The sequence below is a fragment of the Erpetoichthys calabaricus genome, chromosome 13 (assembly GCF_900747795.2).
Source record: "Erpetoichthys calabaricus chromosome 13, fErpCal1.3, whole genome shotgun sequence".
In the NCBI taxonomy this organism is placed as follows: Eukaryota; Metazoa; Chordata; class Cladistia; order Polypteriformes; family Polypteridae; genus Erpetoichthys; species Erpetoichthys calabaricus.
In genome coordinates this window covers 141408792-141420812 of record NC_041406.2, presented here as the reverse complement: position 1 = coordinate 141420812, position 12021 = coordinate 141408792, and the positions used below count along the sequence as shown (strand labels likewise).

General features: G+C 40.3%; 1 protein-coding gene across 1 annotated transcript in view; it reads right to left on the bottom strand.

Moving 5' to 3' along the window:
- The window catches only part of eif3hb (eukaryotic translation initiation factor 3, subunit H, b), a 253691-nt gene that overhangs the window by 45508 nt on the left and 196162 nt on the right, over positions 1-12021 (bottom strand). The window contains exon 5 of the mRNA XM_028817546.2: positions 9672-9821. Within this exon, the coding sequence (XP_028673379.1) occupies positions 9672-9821 (150 nt within the window). The remainder of the gene's footprint in view (positions 1-9671; positions 9822-12021) is intronic.

The window sequence follows — 12021 nt, the reverse complement described above, 5'->3', positions numbered from 1 at the left end:
TGGCTGTTCGCTCTCATGCACACGAGTCTGCCCCTACGACTAGAGACAAAAATGAAACCTGCCTGAATGTGTCCGAGTGAGTCGCTGGGCATGTCAGATTAGATGACCAGCTTCATGGGAGCGTGCCACTGACCGCCTCCTTAGAAACGAGACACTTTGTGGTGTGAATCCATGGAAATTCATCTCTAAATGCCTTATTAGATTAGATTAGATAAAGGGGAAATATAAACTTAAAAATAACACTGCTGTGCTCTTCTGAAAACAGAAGACAAAAAAAAAGGCCAGCTAATTAAATGAGATCAGTTTGAGGGAAAACGTCTCACAGAATGTAAAATTGAGGGGGAACAAAAACCTGCAGCCAAAGGAGGACCCCACGGCCGAGTCTAAGGACCTCTGACCTAGCAGCAGCTTCTTCTTCTTCTTCCTCCTCCTTTCCATACAGTTCAGTCCTGCACTTCCTCCCCAGTCAGACCCTTTTCCTTTATCCATCCCACGTCCGCTTTAGCCTCCCTCACATTCTCTTTCCATGGACTTCCATTCCCATCACTCTTACGTACTGCAAAAAATGAAATCTAAGCAAGTGAGAACTACTTATATCATGACATTAAATCTTGTTTTCCTAATTGTAAGAATTATTGACTTGCCAAAACTTTATATTTATGATTATTTTGCTTACTTTAAGAAATCTTGTCAAGTAAACATTGGCAGAATGTTTTGCTAAATAAAAGCAAATCAACTCCCATTTAAAGTTTTTGCAAATGCATTTTTTGCAGGGTGCGCACATACTGATGGTCTCTCCTCATCACATGTCCATACCTCTACAGCCGGCATTCCTCTACTGTACTTTAAGATGTTTCTCCCACTTTTGTTGTACCTCTGATTGTCTCATTTCTTACTCTGTCCTTCCTTGTAACTTCACATATTCATCTCCACTTTCTCATTTCTGCCACTTCCAGCTTATTCTCCTTTGTTCCCGTTACTGGCCATGTCTCAGTTTCGTATTTCATAGCCGGTCCTACTGAAACCCTTGCTGTTAACCTTCATCTTCTTGGCTCACACAACACTCCAGATGTTTTCTTCCAATTGTTTCATCCACACTGCACTTTGTGGGTTATTCTCTACACCTACAGTAATTCTCCACCTTGGGCTACCATTGATACCTAATCTTTAAACTTCTCGACTCTTTTCAATCTCTCTCTCCCTGAATCCTGATCATCAGAGATAGATAGATAGATAGATAGATAGATAGATAGATAGATAGATAGATAGATAGATAGATAGATAGATAGATAGATAGATAGATAGATAGATAGATAGATAGATAGATAGATAGATAGATAGATAGATAGATAGATAGATAGATAGATAGATAGATAGATAGATAGATAGACAGACAGACAGACAGACAGACAGACAGACAGACAGACAGAGAGACAGACAGACAGACAGACAGAGATATTTATTAATCCCAAGGGGAAATTCACAGTGGATATATACAGTGGACCCTTGACTTACGAACTCAATTCATTCGCGGGGGCTGGTTGTAACTCAAGTTGGTTGTAAGTCAAGACTATTTTTCCCCATAAGAAATAATGGAAATGCCCTTAATGTGTTCCGAACCTCCCACAGCAACACTTAACTTTTTTTTAATAGAAAAGGGTTGTATAATGTGCATAATTTACCAAAAACATCAATACTTTTTCTAATGTACTAAGCAAAAATTTATAAAAAGTGCCTAGCCTACCAGAAACAACAATTTCATACTGTACTCACCATTTAAGTTGACATCTTTGGCTTGCAGGAAGGGAGGAGGAGGAGAATGAAATGGAAGGTGGTTATTGTTTGGAAGGAGCTTCCTTATACACATCTTTTCTTTGTAAAATTGTCGAGATGGTGGATTTCGACATGCTGCACATATTAGCGAGATCGGTCACACAAACGCCACTCTCATATTTCCACACAATTTCCTTTTTCGTTTCAATTGTGATCGCTTTCTTTACCTTCGTCACCTTCGCTTCCTTCCTTAGCAATTATCGAATTATATAAATCACTGCACTGACCGAAATTACGCCCACAAACACATGTGTCTGGGCTTCGACGGACGCTTACAAACGCTCTCGGCTGTTTGTTTACAATCGCACAAGCGGATACACGTGACCGCATTCGGGTCGTAACGCAAGACGTTGGTTGTAATTCAAAAAAATTTTGGTCGAAAAGCAAGTTGTTCGCATGTCAGGCCGGTCATATATCAAGGGTCGACTGTATTTGGTCTTCTTCCATCTATTTATCTTAAATCCTCAGACTTTCCAAGGCTTTTCTCCATGTTTCTGGAGTCACAAAACCCACTGTCATCAGTAAACAGCCTTCTCCGGAGGTGGCTGGTGGGGAGGTTGGATTTTAATCCCTCGAGTCAACACATCCATTGACTGCTTGAGGTAAAGTCATCTCTGATGGATGATTGCAGGAATTGTCGGGTAGAGGGGTCCTTTCATCGGATTGGCTGGCCCAGCGCTGACTCAGCTGTGGAATGGACAATAGGGGGAGGCAGCTTGATGGCTGAGGTCTCTAAGACTCTGAACAAATCCAAATCATATCATGTAATATCATCCACTGTTGAATTCTGCTCTGCACTTGTGATACAGGTAAAATTCCGTTACAACAAATATCTTTACAACGAAATTTTCATTACAATGAAGTATTTTTATGGTCCCGACAGTTTCCTCATATGACACAAGTCTATAGAAATCTTCTTACTACAACGATGCCCGTTTAATGTTTAATATAAAATATACTCCTGCAAAGTCAAACACCCCGGAGATGATATTATTGTTCGATGCAGAAAAAGCATTTGATATGATTGAATGGGACTACCTTTTCACTATATTAGAGAAATTTGGGTTTGGCCCAAATATTTGTGCATGGATCAAACTACTGTATACCAATCCAGAAGCTTCAGTTTGGATTAACAACATTTGCTCAGGCTACTTTAAATTAGAACGTGGTACCAGACAAGGATGCCCCTCGTCACCACTGCTATTTGCAATTGCCATTGAACCACTGGCAGTTCACTGTCGAAATGTTGATCAGATAAAGGGGATTATCAGAGAAGGACTGGAACAGAAAGTTTCTCTCTATGCAGATGCTATGGTACTGTATATATCAGACCCACAAAATACTGTGCCTACAGTGTTAACAGCACTTACAGAATTTCAAAAGATCTCTGGTCTCAGAATTAATTTGAATAAAAGTGTGCTCTTTCCAGTGAATTCTCAAGCATACAATATTAGACTGGACGCCTTCCCTTTTATTATTGCATATCAGTTTAAATACCGAGGGGTAAATATCACAAGTAAACATAAAGCTCTTTATCAACAATGTTTGGTTTGAATACACAATGGGCGGTCAGAAAATCGAGAGTACACCTTATGAGAAGGATTTAGGAGTCACAGTGGACTCTAAGCTATCGACTTCCAGATAGTGTTCAGAAGCCATTAAGAAGGCTAACAGAATGTCAGGTTATATAGCGCCTTGACGTGTGGAGTACAAGTCACCGGAGGTTCTACTCAAGCTTTATAACACACTGGTGAGGCCTCATCTGGAGTACTGGGTGCAGTTTTGGTCTCCAGGCTACAAAAAGGACATAGCAGCACAAGAAAAGGTCCAGAGAAGAGCAACTAGGCTGATTCAGGGCTTCAGGTGATGAGTTATGAGGAAAGATTAAAAGAGCTGAGCTTTTACAGTTTAAGAAAAAGAAGATTAAGAGGAGACCCGACTGAAGTGTTTAAAATTATGAAGGGGACTAGTCCAGTGGATCGAGATGGTTATTTTAAAATGAGTTCATCAAGAACACGGGGACACCGTTGGAAACTTGTTAAGGGTGAATTTCGCACAAATATTAGGAAGTTTTTCTTTACACAAAGAACAATAGAAACTTGGAATAAGCGACCAAGTAGTGTGGTGGACAGTAAGACGTTGGGGACTTTCAAAACTCGACTTGATGTTTTTTTGGAAGAAATAAGTGGACAGGACTGGCGAGCTTTGTTGGGCTGAATGGCCTGTTCTCGTATAGAGTGTTCTAATGTTCTAATAAAATTTCACCGTCTGTATGGAAAAACTTAAGCAAGACTTGCATAGATGGTCAACCCTCCATCTCACTCTAGCTGGAAGAATTAATGTTGTTAAGATGAATACCCTTCCTAAGCTTCTCTTTTTATTTCAAAACATTCCAATATACATCAATAAATCATTCTTTAAGCAATTAGATTCAACCATAACCTTATTAATTTGGAACCTAAAACATCCACGTATCCAAAGAGCGACCCTACAAAGACCTCAGGTAGAAGATGGCATGGCTCTACTTAACATTCAGTTTTATTACTGGGCAGCAAACATACAAGCTATAAAAACCTGGACACAAATAGATGAACAGACACAGGCTTGGTCCGCAATAGAAATAAAATCCTGCAGTACTTCTTTATATTCCCTGCTTTGTTACTACGAAGTCCGTTCAGAAGATATTTTCATTACAACAAAGTGCCCAAAAGACCTTGAAATGCCAGAATGAATCGTCCACAGAACAGCTCAGTTGTGCACAACGACCCCCAAACACAAACACTGTACATTTTTTTTCTTTCTTCGAACTTTCCTCATTCTGTTTTTTTGCCGTTTTTGTTTTTTTGTGGTTTTCGGTGATACCTTTTGATTTTTGCTCATCAACATCTGAAAAATATCCACTGGAATTTATCTCAATATCACCCTCCTATAGAAACGGCAGACATGAAAAAACGATAACAGTTCATATTAGAAAAGAAAAAAAACTTGTAATTTTTGCAGCTCAATTGTGGCAAAAAGAAAAAAAAGACGTTGCCAGTGAATTCAGAATTTCGACATCGACACTTGTCAACTTTCTTGGAAAAAAAAAAAAAAAGAAGAAAAATCTCGGGTTGCAAATATATGCGAACTGCTGCATTTGAAGGCCTGGTTCAGCGATGCTCCTTCAAGAAACATTCCTATTAATGCGGCACTCATTCAAGAAAATGTGAGGTTTCTAAACTCTCTCGGGACCTCTCCCAACAGGACGACACGCCGAAGAGCGTCCCAAAGTGCGATCACCGTGTCTGTGGAAGACTGTTTATCCGTTGCTGGGGTAACAGCAGGGCTCACAGTGCTGGGGCGGCTCTTCACCAAAGCAAACCGAAAAGATCTCGATGGGTGATACAAGGAACATTGTGAATGTAGGGAACAGGATTACTTGGCCACTAACCTGACTGCTGTGTCTGTGTATAGTTTAGAGCTGAGAGCCCGCTACAATAAATAACTGGGATGTTCCTGTTTCAAGCTGAATAAAGCTGGTGTTGCTAAAGTACTGAGACTCAGCCTCGTGTTTTGGGGTGCAAGACAGGGACTTATACTGTGACCCCGATATTTTAGGATTCGCTTCTGTGGCGCCTGCTGTTGCCCTGCCCCAGCGCCCGTTGCAGCACTCCTTGTGTGATTTTGGGCTATACAAAAATAAATTGTATTGTATTGCCTACGGTGGGCTGGCGCCCTGCCCAGCAGTTTGTTTCCTGCCTGGCGCCCTGTGTTGGCTGGGATTGGCTCCAGCAGACCCCCGTGACCCTGTAGTTAGGATATAGCGGGTTGGATAATGGATGGATGGATGTATTGTATAGCCAGATCAAGGAGGTCAGGACTTCAAGATCATCCCTGGTGCCGACCTTCTCTGTGAGGTACCTAGCGGCACAGACCTATAAACGGTTCCAGACCTCAAGACAGGCCAGCTCAACAAGCTTGAGGAAGCCCAGAGACCGCGCACACCAGTCACCGTTCATCACATCAGGCTTTTATCCAAAATTATTGCAATCATCTGATTTTAAAGAGCCTCTGCTATTGTTCATTTTAACAACACTTTAATGTCATTCTAGAAATTCATATCAAACTCACTAAAGTCCCCACACAGCAGGCGTCTTCGCCCCGAGGCCCTGCACACTCATCGATCATTCAAAGAGCCCAGCGGAATCAGAAGCAGGCACAGCGGCACGGCGTTTATTCTTTTATTTTATTTCCACACTTCAACTAAACTTGGTTAACAGTTTAAATCCATTCAGCTAATAATTATTCTATAAATGTGGAAAGATGGGCCATTTTCAAAGAGATAAACCAACGAGACAGGAAAATAAAAATAAAAAAAAAAAAGAGCGGGCCGTTCTGATCCCTTTAAGTGCAGTGACGTGAATACTGGATAAAGTGCAGAACTATTAAAAAATAAAGACTTGAGGGAAGAAAATATAGGAAATTCAAAATTATTGGTAAATATATAGTGCATATAGGGATGGTTTTTAAAAATAGAAAAAAAAAGTTATGTAAATCCATGAAACGAGGATTTTAAAAAGATTCAGCTAATAAGACAGGATGTTGTGTATGCAGTTACTTCATATTTTAATGGAATATACAACTTAAACTGCACATGTTCTGATTTTTATGATGTGGAAACAAATGACATATTTTATTTTCCCAAGCAACTGAAAAAGCTCAGAGAAAATAAATATTTTTACTGAAAATATATTTTTAACTAAAATAACAATACACTGTTAGAAAAATAAAACATAATTAATACCAGAGTAAAACACAACTCGACCTTTCATGGTTGCCAAGACGAAGCCTTTGCAGCAAGTCTTCAAACACGGAACTAACAATTTCGCCCGTCACACTTGTTAGTCTCGCCTTCTGCCAGCGGAGAGTCCTGCCAGGTTTTCTCTTTTTTTTTTTGCGTTTTTCTAATTTTATTTTCATAGCACCCTATCAGAAACTGAAGTGGCTACCTACAGGCACACTACTGAAATAAGGTGACTAAAAGAAAAAGAAATGGCAACTGATCAAGAGTTTAATTGAGATAATAAGAAGTTTAAATTCACCAAACCGTCAGCTGGACCGAAAGTGTGTGCCTTGGTACGTCTGCAGTGTTCAACTTCATCCATTCATTAGAAACCATTGTTAAAAAATAAAAGAAAAAAAGATGAGGGGAGAGAAATGGCTGTAATGTGTGTCTTGTGCACACACAGCACAGAAATTCTCTCAATCAGAACACATTTAAGACGACGCTGTGCCTGCACATAACCGCTGGAAATGCTAGAAATGTCGCATCTCTTCAAATGTTAACAGGCTCATTAATCTAAACTCGTCTTAAGTGATGTTCACCTGCAGGCACCTTAAATATGTCAAATAAAACACTAAGTTAACAAATGAGAGGGACAGCAGGTCAAGGCAGGAGTCACTTTGAAAGTGCGGCCTGGTGGGATACGCTTTATAATGCGGACCCTGAGCTAAATGTGGACAGTCTGGGCAAAAAAACAAGACCCCACATCAGGGTACACAACAGCAGGACCACCTTATTCTTTAATAAGCTGTTAGTTGAATGAATTTATTGATTCCTCTTTACATAATTGTTAGCACTGAATATACATTTCAAGAGAGGTGCATTCACTACAAATATTTAATATTTTAATGTAATCACAAGGCAGCACAAAAGAAAATATTTTATATGTACTGTGTATGGAAGTCATGTTACAGGTAAAGATATTGCCATGCATGCACGTCAGAGGGTCACCCCGGGACATGAAGGGGCGCTATCACTGCCAGCATTGTCTCTTTTTCCACTTCCAGCTCTGAGAAGATGCCCAATGAGGGCAAGTGACTCCACCCCTTCCAGTCTGGGGTCTATAAAGAGGACTGGCTAGACAAAGCTGACCTAAAGCCGTGACCGCTTAGCCCTTTATTTTACACATGCCTAAGGCTACTGTCTGGTTTACCTCCGTGTGGCAGTTAATTACGCCTGACCACAAAGTTGGTAAAAGAGGCAACCTGGTTAGCACCCCAACATTGCTTTAATGGACTTGTGTGTCCATAACAGTCGACAACAATGCATATCTGTATCTATAAAGATCTATAGAATTATCTATCTATATCTATATATACATAAAAACTACACATCTATTTATCTGTCTAGTATATAGTGCCTATCATGTCTATCAATCTATCTACCTATGTATCTAGTATACTATATAGTGCCTTTCATGTCTGTCTGTGTATCTAGTATATAGTGCCTATCAAGTCTGCCTGCCTATCTAGTATATAGTGCCTTTCATGTCTGTCTATCTATCTAGTATATAGTGCCTATCATGTCTGTCTGTCTGTCTAGCTAGTATATAGTGCCTTTCATGTCTGTCTACCTATCTATCTAGTATATAGTGCCTTTCATGTCTGTCTGTCTATCTAGTATATAGTGCCTATCAAGTCTGCCTGTCTATCTAGTATATAGTGCCTTTCAGGTCTATCAATCTATCTAGTATATAGTGCCTTTCATGTCTGTCTGTCTACCTAGTATATAGTGCCTTTCATGTCTGTCTACCTATCTATCTAGTATATAGTGCCATTCATGTCTGCCTGCCTATCTAGTATATAGTGTCTTTCAGGTCTCTCAGTCTATCTATCTAGTATATACTGCCTTTCATGTCTGTCTGCCTGCCTATCTAGTATATAGTGCCTTTCATGTCTGCCTATCTAGTATATAGTGCCTTTCATGTCTATAAATCTATCTACCTAGTATATAGTGCCTATCAATCTATCTACCTATGTATCTAGTATACAGTGCCTTTCATGTCTGTCTGTCAGTCTGTCTACTTTAACACACTAGGTCACACTTCTGTATTGTAAGCCTTCAAAAAATGTATTCTTTATTAATTTTACACGTTATTGGTTAAATGTGTATCCTTCCTCTGTACAATTCTTAAAATACTGCTATGTGCGGCTCACTTACCTCCAATAAAACTTAAGCAGTAAAACTTCAACCTACACCATGAATCAATTCTAAATTCAAATCCAAATCGTATTACATAATATCAACTACTGATGAATTCTGCTCTCTACATTTGTAATATTTCTACTGCTCTATTGTATTGAAGTTTATTTGTATTAACCCCCCTATTTTTAAACTCCTACTGCACACCCAACCTACCTGGACGGGGGTCTCTCTTTGAACTGCCTTTCCTAAAGTTTCTTCCATTTTTTTTTTTTACCTACAAGGTTTTTTTTGGGAGGTTTTCTCGTCTTCTTAGAGAGTCAAGGCTGGGGGGCTGTCAAAAGGCAGGGCCTGTTAAAGCCAATTGTGGCACTTCTTGTGTGATTTTGGGCTACACAAAAATAAATTGTATTATATTGTATTGTAATCAGTTTGCACATTCAATTCAATGTTACTGATGATTGAAAGCCCTGCCGATAATATTGTCTCACTGTTACGTGTTACGTCTGATGCATGGTGTATGGTTGGTTATACAGGACATTTATTAACATTACCTGTCATTGCTCTGTTTTCTATTGTGTGCCACTGTACCCTGGCCTGCACGGAGCACCAAATATTTCTCATTTGCACCATTAGTGGCGGCTCTGAGGCTAGGGATCTGCACTGGTAATCGGAAGGTTGTCGGTTCGAATCCCATATATGCCAATAGAGACTCTGCTCTGTTGGGCCCTTGAGCAAGGAAGGTCCTTAACCTGCAATTGCTGAGCGCTTTGAGCAGTGAGAAAAGAGCTATATAAATGCAAAGAATTATTATTATTATTAGGTAGGGTGAAGAAGATAAAATGAATCTCACTTGGCATCCATTGCAGCTTACCTGCTGGAAAGATTCAGGAGCTCCTGCTTATCTGACACAGCAGATTTCTCTTCCAGCTCCCACATCAGAACGTTGATCAGGTGTGAATTCTTAATGATGATGGGCACTTCTTCAAACATATTTTCATAGGCAATGCTCGCCTTCTTTAATCTGAAGAAACACAAACATTAACATGTAAGAAGGATCTTTGGAGATCAGACGACACAACCGTTTGCAAATGCATTTTTACCAGTTACAAGTTTCTACTGATAAATTTCAAACACATAAACAAAGAAATTATAAACTAAATATTGTTATAGTGGCACCTCACAGTTCTTGCAAGAATGTCACTGAACTCTACAGATTACATTATGCTTTTTGTAAAATTTTACAGAGGCTAAAAAATATACATATTGCAAAAGAGGACAAGACAAAGGTAAAGATTAAGGGCAACACTGCAACCTCATATATTGTAAAAGCAACAAAATAAATTAAACTTTTCAGCAAAACACAAAAACAAACACATCCCGAAGGATGAGAGTCTCAGATTAGACTATCCAAGATGGCGACACTTCCAGTTAAATGCCAGCCAGGCAGGGGTGAGTCCAGGTAGATGGATACCTGAAGTGACGTCAGAGGTGGTTATCTGGTCTGTAGAGGGTGGAAGAACAGAGGTGTTGCAATACAGCGCCACCCTGTGGATTGGCAAGGAATTACCATCACCAGAGTCTTTAAGCTGTCCCCAAGGCACACGTGTGACTATATTTGTATACAGACACATACATTTTCACAACTATCTATATCTTTATCTAGCTCTATCTATATGCACCGCAGCAGTGGAGGTCTTCTGTGGCCAGGGCAATCTTTCTTCTTCGTGATACTTCAGACAGATGATTTCGGTCGTCCTAAGGTTTTACTGATGTCTCTGATGGTTTTATTCTTGTTTTTCAGCCTCACGATGGATTCTTTGACTTTCATTGGCACAGCTCTTGTCCTGCTTTGGTCAGCGGCTGTTGTATGTAAAGTGCTTTATAAATAAAGTTGACTTGATGCTGAACAATGGCAGCTACAGACTCCAAAGGGTATCTTAGGAAGCCATGAAACCCACCTGAGGAATCACAAACACCTGGAACACCACTTGTGCATAACAGGCTTGTAAGGTGGCAGTTAAAATGAGGTCGACCTGTTCAGGTGTACATTTATAGCCATTTTTATTTGAACAGAGCAGGTCTGGCTTGTAGTGTCCGCCAATGGAACACGCCGTTTGTTTATGTTTGAAATCCCAAGCTTTCAGAACGATTCATCACGGAGATACTGGTAACAGAGTGAATTGTTTCTGTTTCGGAGTCAGCCAGGTTGATGTAACTTACCTCCCCTAAGCAGTAATGTGGGTGAATTAAACCCGCACTTCAATGTATGGAATAGACATTTCGTTTTAATTGCCCTGTGCTTCCATTTCCACCATTGCTCATTCATACAAATCTCCAATTCTTATTTTTTCCATTGAGCCCGATGAAACCCGTCCAGGATTAAAATAGTGTTGGTAATAACCGGTTTAAACCAGTTCTCGTTCAGTTCCTGAACTCTCCATGAGATGTAACAGTTGACACACCTTACATAAGAACAAATCAAACATCTCTCACTCTATATGGAGTCCAACCAGGTCTGAATCCTTTCCACCTTACTTGTATCCTTTCTCCAGATCCTTCTCTCTTCCATCTTCACACAAGCTTGTAACTTAATTCCTCGCTCTGGATCTTCACAGTTTTCATTTTATGACGTAGATGTTTATGGTGGTAGGAGATTACGGCGCCACCAGGAAAATATGGGAACTTTTAAATATATACCACACTACACGTCCCCTGTGGCTCCGCCCATGTAGAAGTGAAACAGGACAGTGAGGAGGGTCCTGCCCGGCTCCCCACTCCTGACGTCACACTTCCCCCTCCCCTCGGCTCACAACCTCTGTCTCGGATTAGTGTAAATATATCACTCCTGCAAGTAAACTATGATTCTTAGTGCGATGAGATAAGTCGCAAAATCAACCGGTATGTTCAAGCAAATTCTAGAAAAAAGCCTAAATCTGTTAAGTAGTTCTCTCGTTCGCAAGCTAAGCAGATGTAAGATACGCCCCGAGGCTGGAGTGTGACTTGAGGAGGGCAACTCAGCCCACTGCATCTCTCTCGGATTCGCGCAAATAAATCAGTACCGAAAGTGAACAACGATACTTAGTGCGATGAGAGATGTCGCAAAATCAACCGGAATCTTCAAGCAAATTCTAGAAAAAAGCCCAATCTAAATCCGTTAAGTAGTTCTCTTGTTCGTTAGCTAAGTGGATGTAAGATATGCCCCGCCCACCTCGGCCTGCTGC